General features: G+C 43.4%; 1 protein-coding gene across 1 annotated transcript in view; it reads right to left on the reverse strand.

Moving 5' to 3' along the window:
* Positions 1 to 4,449: 4,449 nt before the first annotated feature.
* The window catches only part of Vps45 (vacuolar protein sorting 45 homolog (S. cerevisiae)), a 65,055-nt gene continuing 49,346 nt past the window's right edge, over positions 4,450 to 20,158 (reverse strand). The window contains exon 15 of the mRNA XM_005378700.2: positions 4,450 to 5,065. Coding sequence (XP_005378757.1) covers positions 4,978 to 5,065 — 88 coding nt within the window. The 3' untranslated portion in view covers positions 4,450 to 4,977. The remainder of the gene's footprint in view (positions 5,066 to 20,158) is intronic.

The raw sequence follows: 20,158 nt of genomic DNA on the forward strand, positions 1-20,158 counted from the left end.
GGGCGAGTCGCGGAGCGGCCGCCAGGGCGCCCCCCGCCCACGCCTTTGTTTTCGACCCGCGCCCGGCCTCGACCCCGACCCCGACCCCGACCCCGACCTAGGAGAGGCGTGGCCGAGCCGGACCGGCTGAGACGCCGAGCCGGACCGGTTGAGAGCCGGAGCCGGCGGAGCGAATAACCGAGAGGCACAGCGATTGGGGAAGATTGGAGATAACCGGGATCGAGACCATCTCCCTCCCAAGCCCAAAACAAAAACCGGAGCGCGAGCCGGGAGGGCGCCGCGAGCTCACGACCCCCGCCTGAGTGGTGGAGGGGTCTGGGCGGGTCAAATGCTGGGGAAAAGTTTTATGCTTCCAAGGATGGTGTTGGAGATAGTGTGGGAGAGAAGTTACTGTTCTACATATCTCTTCCAGTTTGCAAAGCCTCAGGCCTTATTTGAGCAGCAGAAGACTAACCCTGAGTATTAGGTGGACCTAAGGATCTCCATTTCACTGGGAGACGAGTGAGACTCAGGAGGGCCGAAGGATTTGCAGACGCACCCTTTTCCTGTAAGGGCTGGCAGGAGAACTCGGTCTCCAAAGCCACGATTCATTGGACCAGCAGTATAATGAAATAGAAGCTGCAGGTGAGCCTTAAACTTCCCAAGCATCTTCTGCGGCTGCCCTGCCCAGTGAACATCCCATCCTGTCTGCACACCAGAGTCCGGTGGATGGAAGAGCTCTATGCCCAGAGCATGCCCTCCCTGGGGAGCCTCTGCAGATCCCTCCCACCCCGATCTGCTGCACAGCCTGCCGGACACAGCTCAGTAACCTCCCGACTTCCCCGCCGCCCCCCCCCGCCCCGACTTTCAGTACATATGTGACAGGAAGAAGTCAGGAAGCCCACGCTGAGTAATGGGCTCATCGCCCCTCAGTGGCCTCTGTCAAGTCACTGAATTTGACAGAGCCGCCGTCCTCTGGATAAGGTGAGGGATGAACTGCCATTTCCATCAAGGAAAGTCAGGACAGCACATAAAATGCTCTGGGAAGACCTCTTGATGATAAAAGCATTGTCCTGTAGAGCTAATTATGAGATAATAATAAACTAATAAACACATTGCCTGGCTGGGTGTGGTGGCACACATCTGCAGTCCCAGCACTCGAGGCTGAAAGTTCAAGGCCAGCCTGTACTACAAAGCAAGGCCCTGTCTCAAAAGCCAAACCAAAACAACCCAAAAACACATTGCCTGACTTACTGTAGGTGCCCAATAACCATAAAATGAATAGAAGCCCCAGTTACAGAAGAGCAGGAGAAAAGGAAAACCCCCTTTTTTGGAGATGTTCCAAGTGGAAGTGTTGGCTAGGCTTGTGATTTGGAGGGATGGAGGGTGTGTGAGCTTTTTCTGGTATTTGTCAATCTGGGGGGATGTGTTCTCTTCCCAGACCCACCTTCCTAATCTGGAATATTCCACTACCATCCTAATTAATGCCTCTATTTCAGACTAATGAAGAACTTTATCCTTTCAAAATATTCTGTCATTTCTTTAAATCTTTAGTGCCACCTTGTGAAGCTTATAGAAAAAGTATTAATATTCCCATTTGGGAATGTGGAAACAGGGCATGGCAAATCAACTCCAAATTTACTGGTTTAGTGGATTAGAATCGGGATTCCAATAGACCCTTCAGACTTTGCACACATAGACACACACACACACACAGCCCATTTCCCAGACCATTATCTCCTTTCTTTCCCACCATCTCTATTTCTTACCCTCCTGTTTATAAGATCATGGAAAAGAAGGAGAAAATGAAGGCTATTTCCATAAATGAAGCAATGTGAGAACTGGGTAGGAATAGTTTTAGATTAGTCACTTAAATGGGCTGGGGTTGTGCCTCAGGTAGAGCACTTGCCTAGGATGCTGAGAGTATGAGCTGATTCCCAGCACTGCCAAGGAAAACAAAAAAATATAGCTGAGGCAGATTTTGGCTTAGAGGAAAGAAATAACCCATGACTTGGCCCGTCTTCCTCCTTTCCTGTAACTTTTACTTCGCTAACAGGTATTCGGCCCCCCGCCCCCCTCCCGTAAGCAAAGTACCGGTCTCCTTGTGCACTGCGTCAGACTGGAGCTGGAGCCTGTGAAACATCAGGCAGAAGACCCATAAAAAATAACCCTCCAAAGTAATTTTCAGATTCTAGAGCAGATGCATGTGGGCTGCTGAAGCTCCTCTGCCTGTCTGCTCCGTAAGATGTTATATAAATCTCTGGCCGGCTCCCTTTCCCTCCTACTGACCTGCACCGCAGCACCGCGGCACCGCAGCACCGCTTCGCCCTGTTGCCCTTGCCCCGCCTCCCTCAACCCCCCTCACCCCCCGCCCCCGCCTTGCAGCGCCCCCTTTGTAGGCCACACGCTTCCCCTGTCTGTGCCCAAAGCTGATTGTTCTCTCCCAGGGTGAACATCAGGGCACCTGAATTTTAATCTATGTGAGACTGTTTTTCCAAGGACTAATGCTTAAGTGAGAAATCAGAACGAGCATGTCCGGGTTTCTTTACACATTTTTCTAGCACTACTTTCCCTGTAAACTTGACACCACCACACACTCAAACCACAAAAATAACTCTCAAGCTCCTTCTGACTTTGGTGGAGATAAGATGCTGGGGTCACTGCCCTAATTACATGCATGCATAAGACGCCACTGGCAGTGGCTTTATTCTTCAATTGAATGAATATTCTATAAGAAACTCATGGGAAAAAGAAGGAAGCCATCAGAGGTAAAAGCTTGTGAACTGCTACTTGCAGGTTTACTGGGCAGAAACTGTTACCCAAACAGTTAAGAAGAAATACCTTTGGCTTTTGTAAATGAGACACAGGTTTTTGTTTTTATTTTTTGTTTTGTTTTTTGGTTTTTTCCTGGTACCAGGAATTGAACTCACGACCTTGCGCTTGCCAGGCAGGCACTGTGCCACTGAGCTAAATCCCCAAGACAGAGGTTTTGACTGGGGCATTTCAGCCTATGGGGAAGAGAGACATTAAAAGCATACAAGACCTTAATTTTGTTTTGGAGACATGGTCTATAGTACAGGCTGGCCTTGAACTCACTATATAGCCCAGGCTGGCCTCAGACTTGCTGTGATTCTCCTGCTGCAGCCTCCCAAGTACTGGTATACAGGTCTGCACCACCATGCCTGACTTTAAATTGATTTTTAAAGGAAAAAAATGAAGGTGCCAATAATAATGGAATCAACTCTGTAAATCACATGTAAAAATACAAATCTTTGATTCCTAGTAAAGAAATGACAAATTTTGAGTGTTATAAAATGAGCCCTAAGAAGTCTCATTTCTTGGATTTCTTGATATGGTCAGTTGAGAGGCAAATGGAAGTAAGTGAGTAATAAAGAATAATATAAGAAAAGTCTTTTACTTCTTCTTCCAGAGTTATTTTGCCAAGAGAACTGTGAGCACATGTAATCCACTTGAAGGAGGGCGGTTTCCATTTTTTTTTTTAAAAAGTATATAATAAGCAAAATGCTGCATTTATAAAATATTGCCACCTGAAGTACAAACTTTCTTAAGAATTTATCAATAAAATGAAGGATTAAAAACAATTACCCAAAGGGACCATAAAAATGGAAAATAGAAAAGAATTTGGGGGGCCATGGATATAGCTCAGCAGCACAAGCTCCTGCCTGGTAAGTGCAAGGTCCTGAGTTCGATTCCCAGTTCCAAAAAAAAAAAAAAAGAAAAGAACTTGGATCTTAGCTATAATATGGGTGGAAGTTTAAGGGCTTCATGTGAATGTGTATATGAGATCAGGGAGAAGTCCGGAAAAGGGAGACAAAATAACCTTTCAGCTTTTCCCTCTTTCTTGAACCACTGATTAGTGTAATGGGAGGGTTGGCAGAAATCTGATCAATTTGTATTATACTTCTGTATCCCCAACTTGGAGACAGGAATCATTTTATTTACTATTAGTAGTCAAATTATATTGAATGATTAATATACACTGGGGTTCTAAGCACTTCCCATGTATCTCATTTAATTCTTAAAATCCTATGAGGAAAGTACTATGATTACTCCCATATTATAGATGAGGAAGCTGATCCACGAAGAGATTAGTATTGCCAATGCCACATAAATATGACAGATTTGACCCTCGGCTGACTGTTGCTACAGAATATCAGCGTAAGAAAAGTTACAAAAAAATACACATACGCTCTTCCAGGGAACCAAGGAGGGCTTGTGCTGTGGTGTTTTTGCTATGATGATTTGGAGATGCCTTCGTTTCCTGGCCATCACTCTCTGCGGTGTCTGAGAAGGGCAAGAGTGGCACCAGAGTTTACGGTTGGCTTGGCCCCATTAAACCCACTCTAAGCAGAAGCAGTGTTGTCTCACATCTGGTGTAAAGTCATCTCAAATCTCACCCCGTGAACTCCCAACCATGAGTCTCAAAGGCATAAAATCGAACCTCTCAAGTTACTCACAAAATGAATCTTTATTGTAGTCACAACATGGTTTCTCAGGGCCACAGAAAACGGCAATGTCAGGACAAACAATGTTTGGGTGGCTCTAAAGAAACACGTCTGTGCTCAGGAGCGAGCTGTGCGGGAATGTGGTTAATGGAAGGAAAGGGCTCAAGGGGACAGAGGACACGGAGGAGAGCGGCATGATTACTTTTTTTAGACCCCTCTTGGCTCTGATAAACGTTTTCCCAAGCAAGATCCCCACAGAACCCATCAGCAGCTGAAGTGCCTCTGCTGTAAATGCACAAAGAAACACTTACTTATGTGATAAAACGCAAGAGGAATGGGTTGCAATGGGCCCAGACTTGTGCTCAGCTCATCTCTGGGAGCCTGGTCTGTGCCAGCAGTTTGGGAGTCAGCGGGCTACCTGGGGGAGAGTTATAACAAGCACAAGACCCCTACCAGCCCCTTGGTCACTGGCGAAGGCCTGCAGCAGGAGGAGGGTTCAGGAGGTGTCATCTTTCCAGTCTCCACCACGGGCTCATCTTCTGCTTGCTGACCTCACTGTGGCTTGAGAGCTCTCCTTGCTTCGACTGTGCAGTCCTGAAGCCAGCACTTCCTCTAGGAAACTGACAAGGACATTTACGGTTACTTTAAGGAAAAGCATCACCCAAATAGAATCTCTCATTCAAGACATTCAAGTAGATAAAAAGATATCACCACTGGTCTCACAGCTGTGTGTCAAAGCATCAGTCAAGCGTTAAGACCTTCAGACCGGGGTGGCCCCTTTGTGCTCTTTCCCAAGGTCCTGTGTTTTTAGACTCAACTTGCAAGATTTGTTAAATTGCCTAAGAACTTGCACTGAGCTTGGGGCCTCTTCCTCATCTATTCTCCAAAGTGGGTCAGGAGTAACTTTTCCAAAACACAATTTCTCTCAGTTGTATACTCTCCTCTCTTCTTTTATAACCTTTCTTTTGCTTAGCAGAAAAATGTACATAAAGTTCAAAGCTATTCATACTGTGGCCTAATAACTAAAATGTCATTATTTATTTTGCTCTGAGAACTACTCTACATACGTGTACATACATACATATATATATTCATATAGCCTTGTGACTTCCATGCTTCTCTTAGTCTCACTTAAAAAAATGAAGAAACAAAGTTGCTATATTTCCCTGGTGGGCATCTTTTTTTTTTTTTTTTTGTAGTGGGAATCGAAAACTCACAACCTTGTGCTTGCCAGGCAGGCACTTGTGCTGCTGAGTTATATCCCCGGCCCCTATAGTTCCCTGAAAATAAGACTAAGTCTTATATTAATTTTTGCTCCAAAAGACACAATAGGGCTTATTTTTAGAGGATGTCTTCTTAAAATTTTTTCATGTACAACAATCTACATTTATTCAAATACAGTCAGGTCATCCTCTTCTGGAACATCCTTGTAACTCTTCAAACCCCAGATTCCAGCCTGAATTTCTTGGGATTCCATTTCCTGCAGAACCACTGGCCCCAGTCTCTCCTGTGCAGTCACGGAGCTCCCCTTAAATAAGCACTTCCTGGGGCTGGGGATTTAGCCCAGCGGCAAAAGTGCCTGCCTGGCAAGCGCAAGGTTGTGAGTTCGGTTCCCGGTACTGGAGAAAAACAAAAACCAAAAAACAAACAAACAAAAAATAGCGCTTCCTGTCCATGCAGCCTGCACATAGTGCACTGGCGACACAGCTGCCAGTGATTTTATCCCAGGAATTCTTCACCCAAGCCACGACCTCCTGCAGGCTGGGCTGCACGAAGTTTCCATTAAGTAAGTCAAGTGCTACATGAAGACTGATGAGACAGGAGTGGCAACAAAAATGATGACAGTTATTTGTGGAATGATGGTTCATACAAAAGTGGTCAAAAATCGCAGGCACCAAAACTGAGAAAATTATTTCACATGAGTGCGTTAAGTACAACAGATGACATATGTTATGAACATTCATATTAAATACATCTGTTCAATATCAAGTACACGTTATTTATGAGTTGTGTCTGAGGGGCTGGGGATTTAGCTCAGTGGCACAGCGCCTGCCTGGCAAGCGCAAGGTCATGAGTTCGATTCCCGGTACTGGAGAAAAAACCAAAAAAAAAAAAAAAAAAAAAAAAAGAGTTGTGTCTGTCCTCCAGTTGGTCACTCAGCAATAAGTCTCAAGTGTACCTGTTTACACAGGCGTTCACCTCCCATGCAAAGGTGCCTGCTTAGGTATTTACAAATACTTAATTATAATTTATATTATCATTTATTTTAAGTATTAATGTCAATACTGTTATTCATATTTAATTATATATTATTACTTTAGAATTCAATATGTCCCTTGTGTGTTATAGCAGTCATACTACATGTGCTCATCCGGCAGACCACCTTAGCTAGGGCTTATTTTTGGGGTAGGGCTTATATTACGAGCATTCTGAAAAACATGTTAGGGCTTATTTTCCAGTTAGGATGTATACTGGGGGAAATATAGAGAACTTACGCACCTGCCAGGGTCACAACGGCTGGTGAGCAGCTTAGCTGGGGTTCAGATCCAGGCTCTAAAGTCTGTCCTTCAGCTCCGTACAGCGCTGCCTCTCCCTCTCGGGCTCCCTGTCCCACACAGCAGACCCTGTGCCCCGTGTGCCCAGCTGCTCACTGTCCCCTAAACACACCACGAGCCTCCACGCCCGCATGCTTCTGCTCCTACTACGTCCTGCATCTGAAAGGTAAGGCTGCTCCTCTCTGCTGAGATCTTGTTTATATTTTAAGGCAGATATTAAAAGTCACTTTTCTGCAAAGCCACCTCGGACTCCCTCTGTGCCAAACCTATCACTCCTATCACTGTTATCACTTATGCCGAGGCCATTTCAGCTCTGTATGACCACCAGGCACTGCATGTACTATTGTTCCAAACAGTACCAGGAGCTTCTTCGGGGAGGACGAAGTTTTGCACAGCTTGTTTCTCTAGGGGCTGGTAAGAGTACCCAGTGAGGTTATGCCGAATGAATGAGTGAATATAGCTACCCACTGGCAAGAGAAACTTCCCTGTAACATACAGGCTATTGGGATGGCATTTATAGATATGCTCAGAACAGAGATTGGATGAATGACCAAGCATCTTATTATTATTACCATTGTTTTACAGTTTTAGACCTGGAAGAGTCTGGGCTTGGAGGATTTAAATTTCAAACTCCTTTACAAAAGAAAAAGCAATGTACAGTGAAAGGAGTAGAAGGTAAGTTCATCTGTTCCTGTGGAAATACAGTCATCTCTGGCCAGATCTTTCAGGCAGTTGGACTGGAACCATTCAGAGTCAAACAACAATGCCAGGGACTGAGGGAGCACCGTTTTCTTTCTTTCTTTTTTTTAAGAGTAGGAAAATTTATTGGAGAAAAGGAATGGGGAACAGGAACAGCTCTGGAGAGACAGGAGGGGTCCTGAATGGTTGCCCAGGCTTTCTTGAAAGATAAGGCAGCAGATCTTTGATGAGTGACTTCTAGTAAGGATGAAACACATGTGCCGAGAGGCTCTGTGGGAATTTATCAGGTGATTTTTACTTCATTTCCAACTCTGCCATAAAGGAAAAAATAACTTTGCTAAAATTATACTTAAGATCTTCCTCTGTGTATCAACAAGACCCCACATCCCTGATTGTACAGAGAAAACACTACATTTGCCAAGCCTAATTTTGTTTTCTAGGGCCATTGTGCTTTGTTTAAAAAAACTATTTGGGGACTTTGATGAGTCATTGCACAGAATGTTTAAAAATTATAGGCAATGAACATGCTAGCCATACCCTAAATTTAATCTATGCTTAAATACAAAACAAGAGTGATTTTTAAAAGATTTGTTTTAAGTCAGTCTTCTGTGGCATTATAATATGATTCAATTCAGTTAAATCCAATGTCACTGTGTTTACTGAGCCTCCACTGTGAGCTGAACACCGAACTAGGGTACGAAGGAGCATCCGTCACACGGCTGCCCCAGGGCTCGTGATCAGGGACAGACGCACAGCCGCAGCCCAGCGCGGACCCGGGGTGAGAGGCACCGGAAGGCGCACAGCGGGGTAACGCACTTGTTCTTCGCAGACCGCGCTGTGTGCAAGGGTGCCTCGCCCCACCCACCCACCCAAGGAAGGTGGCAGAAAATAGCAGAACCCCTAACTTTGTTTTAAAAAGTTAACCTCAAAAGCTCTTGATCCGCACAATGCAAAACAAATGTCCTTCCCGTTAGGCCTCCGGTAAGGGAATCGAGGCCGACGCCTAGGACGTGGGGCTCGATTACAGTATCGACAATTTTAATTACTGGGGTGACTTTGCTGAAAACTGCGCTCCTAAACAAGGCCGTCTAATATAACAAAACTACGTGTGTGCATGTGCGTGTATTACGCTGCACCGCTCAGACAGTCGCCGGGAGGAACGCGGGCTGACGGTGCCAAGGCGCAGAGAAGACAGAGCAGCCACGCGGCTATAGCTGACAGCCCTGGAATGCTCAGCTCAAAACGTCACAGAGAGGGTTTTCACTGTTTTAACATAAGGAAAGAAAAATACTTGGGAGGCAGATATGTTTACCTTGATTTAAACATTATACAATATATATACATGTATTGAAACATTATACAATATATATACATGTATTGAGAAGGAGTTGAGCCCAGGGCCTTTACACTGAGCTATATCCCCAACCCTTTTTCGTACCCGTCTTGTGGCGGAGCGTGATTGCCTAACTTGTAATCCTGGCACTTGGGATTGAGGCTGAGACAGGAGGATCACACAGCAAGTTTGAGGCCAACGTGGGCTCCACAGTGAGGTCAAGGCCAGCCTGTACTATGTCCCCCACCCCAAAAGAATGTAAACTGGATATGACGGCACACGCCTGTAATCCCAGTACTCTGGGTGGCTGAGGAAGGAGGACTGCAAGTTTGAGCTCAGCCTGGGCAATTCAGTGATTTAGCAAGACTGCATGTCAAAATTAAAAAAAAAAATTTTTTTAAAGGGTTGGGGATATAGCTCAGTGTAAAGGCCCTGGGCTCAACTCCTTCTCAATAAGTAAATAAATGAATATAAATTATACATGATTTAATGGGAAAAAAAGAAACACAGGGAATAGGAGAATAAAAACAAGTTTCAGGAAAATAATACTGAGAAAAAACCTGATTTAATTGCTTTGATGCAGTAGTAAGCGTCTAACAACAGTTAAATACTTGGCTAAAGTCTGTGGAATATGGGAATAGGTGAAGGAGAAGGATGGGGGTAGTTTTTAATAGTTTAAAGCACAGAAAACTCCCTTTCCTTCCCCACCATTCCCACTGTTTACAACTTTCAGAGCGACTGCCCGCTTCCTGCCTCTGCTTCCTTCCGTCTCCAAGGCTGCCCTGTGCCTCCCTGCTGTCCAGCGAGCTGTGCCTTTTCAACCCCACCCCTCACAGTCCAGCTCTTCTGGGAACTGTCCTTCCTGGCACTGCCTTCCCCTGGTTTCTTCCTATCTCATGCTGATTTGTAATTTGTCTACATGTTGATTTTCCATGTGAGCCTAACCAGTGTGATGGGGGGTGGTGGTGGGGGTGGTGGTTATACATGAACACATTCTCTTTGTAGAAATTTTATTATTTTTTTATTTTTATGTTTTTGAGACAGGGTCTTGCTATGTAGTCTAGGTTGGCCTTGAACTCATTATGTAGCCCAGGCTGGCCTTGAACTCAGCGAACTTCCTCCCTCAGCCGCCTGAGTGCTGGGATTATGGGCTGCCATGTCTGGCTCTTTGTAGAAGTTTTAAACAGAAGACATGGAACTTTTCAAGTTTTCCTCATCTCTTTTCTCCATTACTTTTTCCAGAAATAACAATTTGATCAACAAATATTTACTGAGTGCCTACTGTTGAAGCTTCAAGTACAGAAATAATGAAAGAAAAAAAAAAAAAAGAAGAAATAATGAAAGTAAACAACAACAACAAAATCCTCTCATGGGATTTACATTCCAGTGGAGGAGTAAGGAAAATAAACAAAATTAATTAGTAAGTAAAATATAATAAACTAACAGCAATAATGAGGTAGAAATGATCCCACTTTACAAAGAAATTGAGGCACAAAGAAGTCAAGATCTTACATGGTGGAAGTGACCGAACTGGGTACAGTGCCAGGCGATCTGCTTCAGTTTGTTTTCTGAACTGTGAGGATGATTCATTTATTTACCTTCCCTACCCACTTCCCTCTCCAGATGTGAGAGAAAGAGAGGAGGCAAGAAAACACTGAGGTGTGATCTACGCAATTTGAAGAAGAATGGATGCCACTATCTGGGGTGGGAAGTCTAAGGTGGGAAGCGTGTTTAGGAAGAAAGTTTAGAAGATTGTTTTGTTGTCTTTCTACAATATGTTAGGTAAGAAAAGTGCTACAGAGAAGGATAAAGCAAGCTTAAAGAAGAACTGGAGATGGTGGTAGTGGTTTGAGCTTTTAAGTCCAGTGCTCCAGAAAGGCCTCACTGAGAAACTGCCCTTGAGCCAAGACTTGAACGAGGCCAGGGAACGCTGACCCTGGGAGGAGCGCGGGGGCCAGGGGGGGGGCAGGGGGCGGGCCCAGGTGTGGCTCATGAACTAGAGGAGCTGGTGGCCGAAGGGAACAGGCGTTGGGCAGTAGTAGAAGAGAGAAGAGATTAAGAAGGAAATGGAAGGGAATACTAAGATGCAATCATGGAAGCTCTGCTGGTTGTTGTAGGATTCTGGTTCTTACTCTGGGTAAGATGAGGGAGTTCTGCAAGGTTTTGTGCAGAGTAGCACTTAGAGTGATACATTTTCACAGAATCACTCATGCTGTACTGAGAAGAGACTATGGGGAAGATGGGCGAGGCAGCTACAAGATCTTGATGGGGAATGATGGTGCCATGGACCCAGGTTGTAGGAGTGACAGGGTATCTGATTCTGGATCTATTCTGAAGCGAAGGATCACAGGATTGACCAATAAATCATGAGGTAGAGGTGAGAGAGGGAAGGGAGTCAAGAAAATACCAAGGTTTGGCAACTTGAAGAATGGACATTCCATTAACGGAGAAGGGACGTCTAAGATGGGAGGCATGTTTAGGAAGAAAGCAGATTTTGGTGCATGTGCATGTGAGTGCGTGCTAGAGGTGAGACCCAGGGCTTTGGGCATGCTAGGCAAACACTCCACTACTAAGCCATAGCCCCAGGCCCAGAGTTTGTTTTTGATCATGTAAAGTATAGATGTTTATCAGACATTCAAGTGCAAATGTTAAGAAGAAAGTTGGATATACAAGTCTGAAGTCTGGAGAAGTTCAGACTAGAAAGAGGTTCTCAACAGGGTGCTGATTTTACTCCTAGGGGATATTTGTTAGAGTCTGGAGGTATTTTTAGTTGTCCCAATTGGCAGAGTGCTACTGGTACCCAGTAGCAGAGATACTGTTGAACATCCTATAATGCAAAGATAGTGCTCCATAAAGAAGATTATATGGCCCAAAATACCACTACTGGTAAGGTTAAGGAACTCTGGACTAGACATATAAATTTGGGAGTCAGCAGTGGAGAGAAAGGAGATTGTCAGGGAGCAGGTGTAGAGATGAACAGTGATGGTGTAAGACCAAGTCGCAGAGATTCTAAAAATAGGAGAGCTTCCGGCTGGCTCGCTCCCTGCCTCATAGGCGCCCAGAAGGAGGGCCTCCCGTGCAGGGAGAGCCATGGGTGGGGAGCGCCAGTCTTCCCACCCGCTTGCTCCCTGCCTTGTAGGCGCCTGGAAGGAGGGCCTCTGGTGCAGGGGGAGCCATGGGCAGGGAGCGCCAGTTTTCTGGCCGGCTCGCTCCCTGCCTCGTACGTGCCCAGAAGGAGGGGCCCAGGCGCACGGGGAGCCACGGGCGGGGAGTGCCGGTCTTCTGGCCAGCTTGCTCCCTGCCTCGTAGGCGCTCGGAAGGAGAGCCTCCAGCGCATGGGGAGCCACGGGCGGGGAGCGCCGGTCTTCCGACTGGCTTGCTCCCTGTCTCGTAAGCACCCGGAAGGAGGGGCCCAGGCACATGGGGAGCCACAGGCGGGGAGTGCCGGTCTTCCGGCTGGCTCGCTCCCTGCCTCATAAGCGCCTGGAAGGAGGCCCCCTGGTGCAGGTGGAGCAACCATGCAGCAACGAGCATTGTTGCGCGCTGGCCCTCAGGCTGGCTGCCGCCGCTCAATTGAGAACAACCATGACACAGGGAAACAATGACACAATTGGCCTACCATGCACCAGCTGCAGATGCCCACCCATGGATGTGTGTGAATCACTCAAACATGGAGAAACCCCTGGGAATACATGCCATACAACAGGCCACTCTTGCTCCTGCCATTGAGAACCAGAAAGATCCAGAGCCAGCAGAGAAGCAGTTGCTGAACAAGGACTTGGAGAACATGAGAATGCAGACTAAGCCCAAGGAGTCAGAGGTCCTGTGGACTGGAGTCATGCTGCTCGGAAGCTGTAAACCAGGAGGACCTTGCACAATACCTGCAGAGACTCTCTGGAAGCCATTCTTTCCCTGACATTACAGGCTGTGGTGGAGCTCCGAAGTCTGCAGCAGGATTCCTGCTGCCTGTGCTGACAGCTGGGGAGAGGACACTAACCGGTTGTGGGGTCCCAATGCGATGGGAGGCTGGAGAGAAAACGCTACAAAAAATGGCTTTCGCCCCAGATGGCTCACTTGATTTTTGACAACCCTTAGGCTGTAACTACTTGTTAGATCCTTCTTGCGTATCTCTGTCTTCCTGAGGAACCACTTCGAAGATACCACCATGTATTACAGCAGCCACTGATATTTTCCTACTAATCTATCCATAACTGTGTAAAGTTTGTAATGTTCCTACTCTATTTCGTAAATGGATGCATGTCTATCATTATGTGTTTCCTACAACAACCATTGAGAAAAGTTAATGATTATTCAATAGGTCACTCATGTATAGCTGTATTTATTTTCTTTAGAAGCCACTTTGAAAATACCAAAGTATAGTACAACACTTATCGATAATCTCCTACCTCTTTTGTCTCTAACTTGCTATTATTTGTCTATTTGTTTTCCTGAGAAACTATCTTGTAGATAACAATATGTAAAACAATAACCATTGATAATTTCCTACCACTTTGTCTGTAATTTGGTAAGCCCCCCCATTATTATGTTATCCTTCTTTTACTCTTTAAAATAAAAATTAAAAAAAATAAAAATAGAAAACAGCAGATGAGACAGAGAATGAATGGCCACCGAGGTAGGGGGGCAGCACATCCTTTAAGATGTCCAAGGCCGTGGGTTCAATAATCCACACAACCTGGAGTTACAAAGGAGATTAAGAGAGAGGGCCTTTAAAGATGAGGAGAATGCGGCAAGTTTCTTCACTTCTGTGGATGATCCAGTAGGTGGGAAAGGACTGAGGAAGGCAAGAAGACCAAGTGCTGGTACTGTCAGGAGTGCGAAAGGGATGGCGCTGAGCCCGAGGCAGGGTTGCCGCAGGAAAGGAGAGCAGCACCCTGTGTTCTGTGTCTGGGTGCAAGGTGGGTGGCACACTGGGAGTGGGAAGCTCTTCTTCAATGGCTTCTCACACCAGTTACTACTGTCCTCAGATGAGGATCCCTTGTATAAGGTAGTTGTTGAATGAAGTTTGCTGAATACGTGAATGAGAAACATACTTTGAAAATAAGACCCTTGCTTAGATATCACATGTTCTAAGTGCTTCCTAAATATCCAACAGCAATTTTATTAGGAACAAAGGTAAGGCCAACATTCAACGTCTATGTCAGAAAATACAGGAATCTCACACACACAGCTCACACTGCTCCTCGCTGGACATACACTTTACCATGAAGAACTCTATGATTTCTCCAGTGTGCTATACTTTTGTTCCTTCCGTCTTTAATTATGCTGTTTCCTCAGCCTTGCCTTTCCTTCTTCCTATGGAAAGCCTACTTATCCTTTAAAAGGCCTACCTCTCCTCTATGAAGCTTTTCCTAATTATACTGTAAGAAGTAATTATTTCTAGTTAGGAAACATTGTATTTAACTTATATATATATTGACACTTCTGAAATCTTTTGTATACCTAAGAACTCATAAGAGCAGAATAGAATACATGTATTAGTCCTGGAGGTGTAGCCTGGATTGCTATACCAGCTTGCACCTTTGAGTTCTACTGGTTTTTTATTTGAGACAGGGTCGTGCTCTATAGGGTAGGCTGGCCTTGAACTATGTACCATAGGCTGGCTTCAAACTTGAAGCAATCCTCCTGCATCAGCCTCCCAATTGCTGGGATTACAGGCGCGTGCTACAATGTCCAGCCTACTAGTTTTAAAAATGTATAATTTTACGTCATTTTTTTATGGAAAGACCTTTAAAAATTTGACAAAACATATTTAAAAACACTTATCACTGAAATTATGTAATCCTTTGCTGCACATCCTTCCAAATTATAATAAAATGGACATTCCAAAAGATGTGTCATGTTTATTTTGTGCCTTTGTGCATTGCTGGGACTAATCATATCCTAACTTGAGAAGTACAGACTTGTTTGACTCTCTCAGTGGACATGAAGATCTCCCAAGACAGGCACATTTTAGCTATTCTTGTATTTTAGTTGCTGCTTTGAACAGTAGCTTATAGATACTCAATAAATAGCCTTCCTTTGCTCTCAAACAATAAATCACAGTATTCTTTCAATTCTCTTGGCTCACATTTCTTTTGCCCTTAGAGAGGAATTAAAAAAATAAAAGAAAAAAACGTGTCTACAGACAGGTGAATGTAGAAGTAAACTGTGGTATGTCCACATAATGAAGTGTTGTATAGCACTGAAAAAGGGGTAAACCAAGTTACATGCAACAATATAGATAAATCTTTGTTTGTTTTTCTTCTGGTACCAGGAATCAAACTCACAACCTTGCGCTTGCCAGGCAGGTGCTTTGCTGCTGAGCTAAATCCCCAATATAGATAAACCTTAGAAGGGGCTGGAGATGTAGCTCAGTGGCACAAGTGTCTGCCTGGCAAGTGCAAGGTCCTGAGTTCGATTCCTGGTACAAAAAAAAAATCTTAGAAGTAGCAGTATTTATTGAAAAAAAAAGATACTATTTTTATATATTTCAAAAACAAGCAAAACTAAACAATGTATTATTTAGAAATATACAGATAATTGATAAAAATACAATTTTCCTCCACAAAAATGGAGGATAGGATTTACTTGTTAGGAGACAAGGGATGTAACTGGTAAGGGACACATGGATAGATCTATGTTACTGGCAATTTTCTAGTCCTGAGTTACGCAAGCAGTTGGTTCAAGGGTATTCACAGTATCACTGTCCTTTTTAATTTACATATTACACATCTTCTTTTATAAATATCAGATATTATATGAAAACACCCCCCACAAAAAGTGAGTTTCTTTAGAGTATCTCAGAATCCTTACCATGCTAATGGGAATTGTGATTTTTTCCAAGAGTTCCTCAAACTTAGTTGGCTACAAAACACTTTTAAAAATGTTTTTAAAAATGACATATCTATCAATATCTCATTAACAAATCTGGTATTAAAAATCTGCTATAGAATGGACCTTGGAAAACACTAAATTAAGGTATAAAATATTTCCTCGATTGTAGCCTGCTCCACTATGGTTACTTTACCCAATTTAGAAATTGCCAATTTCTACCTTACTGCTGGGCACAAAACTTGGCAAAATAAAACACAGAAACCAATGGAGGCCTTGGCCCTATTTCTTGTCCCATTGAGGAGATAGGGGAAAAGCAGACAATGGCATTCCACATGAGCCCAGCCTTGTGCATGTGCCATTCACTGGAATATCACATGGGGAAGAAGGAAATTATCCTCACAGCCCATAGGGTGAAAGATGGGCTTCCCAGAGACAGAAGTGTCTGTATTATCAGTCACACACAGGGCTGAAAGGGGGCTACTGTCTAAGAATAAAAAGAGCTATAGATGTGCTTTCTTACCAATGAGAACATTCAAGACCACATCAATTTGTGAGGGCAACCACAGCTATGGGGGTAGAATTGTGGTCACCATAAAAAAAAAATACATGAAAAAAAGCCCTGAACAACCCAGCTGTCGCAACCATGGTGGCTGGATACTCCTGCAAGCCTTTTGCTCAGACAGGCACTGACCTGCAGGTCTCAAGGGGAAATCTGATGTGGGGCAACTGGAAAGGGAACTACTAAAATTTTTTCTCTTCACAGACCACAGAGGTCATCTGGCATCTGTACTATCTTCATAGTAAATTTTATCACTATCTTCGTATACTTCCACTTGGGATAAAAATGTAATTCAGCCTCTGACTTGTGTTCTTAAAACCCATGACTTGGCTGTAAGGGTGATGTCAGAGGGGGTGATGATGAAAATTAGCATCTTTTTCTCAGCCCTGGGGATTGAACACAAGAACTTTACACTGATCAACACCCCTGGCCCTTTTTCATTTTTTTATTTTGAGATAGGATTTCACTAAGTCCTAAGTTGCCCAGACTGGGGTTGAATTTGGGATCCTCCTGCCTCAGCCTCCCAGGGTGCTGAGATTCCAGGCGTCCACAACATATGGCTACCCAATGTCTTTTTCACTTTATTTCCCCAAGCTGTAGTAACAGCAGCAGCAGCTTTAGCATGTAGCATCTATGGAGTCCTTATTCTATGCCAGACCTTCTCTAAGCATGTTGCATGTTACATCACCTAATCATCACAATGGTGGGATGAAGGAGCTATTAGCACCTCTATTGGACTACTGAAAAAGCTGAGTCTCAAAAGGTTACCTGATTTGCCTTGGCCTGAAGGGTGGACATGTGGTGACACTGGGAGTTAACAAGAAAGTCTGACACTGACGCTTATGCTCTTAATTGCTATGCTAGGCTGCCTCTTAGGAGACCAAAAGTTGATTTATAAATTACAGGTCCCACTCAAGGCCAGAAACCCTAAGGATAATCCTAGTGAAAGAACCTATGTCCTAACGATGTATTTTCACTCAGAGAAGGTAATGCAGTTTTGGCAGAGGGATGACAACTCAAGATTGTGCTGAGGACAGTTAATTAGCAAGTGTACTAGACTAAGTAATCCAAGTGGCACCACCACTGATGAGTTTTAAAAATTGGCTGACCACTTTGATAAAAACCAGAAGTATAGATGGTACAGGAAATAATGAAGTAAATGGTCTCTTTTCTCTCACTATACAGAATTAGTGTGTTTAAGTTTCTTTTTTTTCCTTTTTTCTGGTCTTTTTGAGACAGGGTTTCACTACGCAGTTCAGGCTGGCCTTGAACTCACTTTGTAGCCTAGGCTGTCCTCAAAGTGATTCTCCTGCCTCAGCCTCTTGAGTGTTGGGATTACAGGCATTGGCCACCATGCTTGGCTTTTTCTCCCATTTTTAAGTTTTTATTATTTTATCCTACAGGATAAAATATGCAAACACTGTGTTGGATCTTGCCTCTGTACAAATAGTGTATCTGGCTCAAACTTGTAAGAGAAAATATTATCCTATAAGGTAACACTCACTCAAAAGATCTCAGGCAAAAGAAAAATGTTTACAGGCCACAGCACTGGGGTGGTGGGGAGCAGCTACCATGGTAAGGGAGATCAGTGCCCCGGGATCTGAGCCCAGGATTGAGCTGGAAGGCTGCTTTGAAGCCACACAGTGTTTACCTTCCCGACTCTTTCTTTCTCATTTAGTTTTCTCTTTAAGCTGCACATTGTTTATGTTTCCTCTTGGTCTGCATCTTTGTTGAAGTAAACTGATTTTTAATCAACTTTCTCCATACAAACTGATGATTTTTTAGCTTAAGTGTATTTTTAAGAATAAGCAGCACTGCTACATGTGGTGGTGCTCGCATATAATCCCAGCACTTGGGAGGCTGAGGCAGGAGGATCATTGTGAGTTCAAGATCAGTTTGGGCTACAAAGTGAGCTGAAGGCCAACCTGAACTGCATAGTGAGACTCTGTCTCAAAGAGACAAAAAAAAAAAAAAAAAAAAGGACAAAAGAAAGGATAAACAGTACCAAAGCTCAAAGGCACGGTGTGCAGGTATAAAAACAATTTTAGGTATTTATACCACAAAGGCATAATAAAATATTTCTGGCTGGCAATTTGGTAATCTTCCATCTTAGAAGTGCTGATGCCCTCTGATGCAGTAATTTCATCATAACATTGCTAACACACAAATCTGAGCTTCAATTCCAGCTTTCCATCCTGGCTATGTGACCTAATGCAAATTACTCAATATCTCCATATAGTTTTTCCCTTGGAAACTGGGATCACAATAATCTTACGTCTTAGGTTATGAGGATTAAAGGAGAAAATGTATTCAGTGAAGTAAGCAGACTGTCCGGCATACAGCCCATGCTCAGTGTTATCTGAAGGGAGCAACTGGACAATGCATAGAGGTGTGTGTGTGTGTGTGTGTGTGTGTTTCAGCATTGCTTATACAAATGAAAAATTACAAAGAATTAATATCAAACAATATTTGTTTTGTTTACCCACGTATGTTTAATCTCAGGATAGCTCTTGGGATACAGCAGATAAGTAATAAGTATTTGTTGAATGAATAAAAAAAAAGGATTGGTTAAATTATGGCACAAATAAGAAAATGTGATTCAGTCATTAAAAATGACAGATAAGTACTTTTCATGGAAGCATATGTACAGTATATTTTTTTAAATTTAAAAAACATATGTGTATCTATTCATAGAAAAAATCTAAAAGATAATGCATCAGGATACAGATAACATTCCCTGTGGTGGGATGGTGACAGTATGGATATTTTTATTATCTTTTCCTTTCTATAGTCCTACTTAATTTTTTTCTATGAGGATTATGGACTGATTTTGTAATGACTAATTTTTTTTTTTAGAGACAGGGTCTCACTATGGAATTCAAACTGGCCTCGAACTCACAGAGATCTTCCTACCTCAGTCTCCTGAGTGCTGGGATTACAAGCATGCACCAGCACTGCCAGAAATGACAAACTATTTTTAATTTAAAAAAGTGTCAAATAAATTGGAATCAGGGGACACAACTAGGTTTGAATCCTGGGTTAAACAATTCAACTTTAAAAGAAGGTTATTATTAGAGTTACTCATTATATGTCTATTTTTCCATTAAACATTAATATCTTACAGGTATAGAACATGTCATTATCTTTCTAGCACCTTAAACAAAACCTCACACGTAACCAGTGCTCCATAAAGGTTTGTCAGTCACAGGCGAGCTGTTCCAGCACAGGTTTTGCAATGGTGTCTAACACTTTGGTCACAGGAGGGATAAACTCCCAAAGAAAAATTCTGCAAAGAAGGTGACGGTTCCAGCAGTATAAACGTGGCCTTGGGATGCTGATAAGTACAGAAGGCTGCTTTCTAGATTCCTTTCTCTCTGATATGCAAATTCTGTCACAGTACCCTAATTTTCCGTAAATAATTCAGAGACAGAACCAACTTGTGGTTATGGGAGAAGGTCCAAGTTTCTAGTGTTACTTGTTTAGGTAGAAATCTATAAAGTACAGTATCTGCTGATAACATGGCCCTTTCCTACCTTCAAATACACTCAGCTGTTTTCTGAATCCCTCTCTATATTCTCCACGAAAAGCATTACTGTCACTGACTTACTATCAGAGTTAAATTATCACCTTAGGCAAAGTCTCTAGTATTGAAACTAATAGTTGCCATTAATTAATCAATTTAATCATTTTTACTTAAAGAGCAACACCGTCTCTAAAATCTTAATCTTTCAAA

This window comes from Chinchilla lanigera, unplaced genomic scaffold, assembly GCF_000276665.1.
Source record: "Chinchilla lanigera isolate Chin_1 unplaced genomic scaffold, ChiLan1.0 scaffold00012, whole genome shotgun sequence".
Taxonomy (NCBI): domain Eukaryota; kingdom Metazoa; phylum Chordata; class Mammalia; order Rodentia; family Chinchillidae; genus Chinchilla; species Chinchilla lanigera.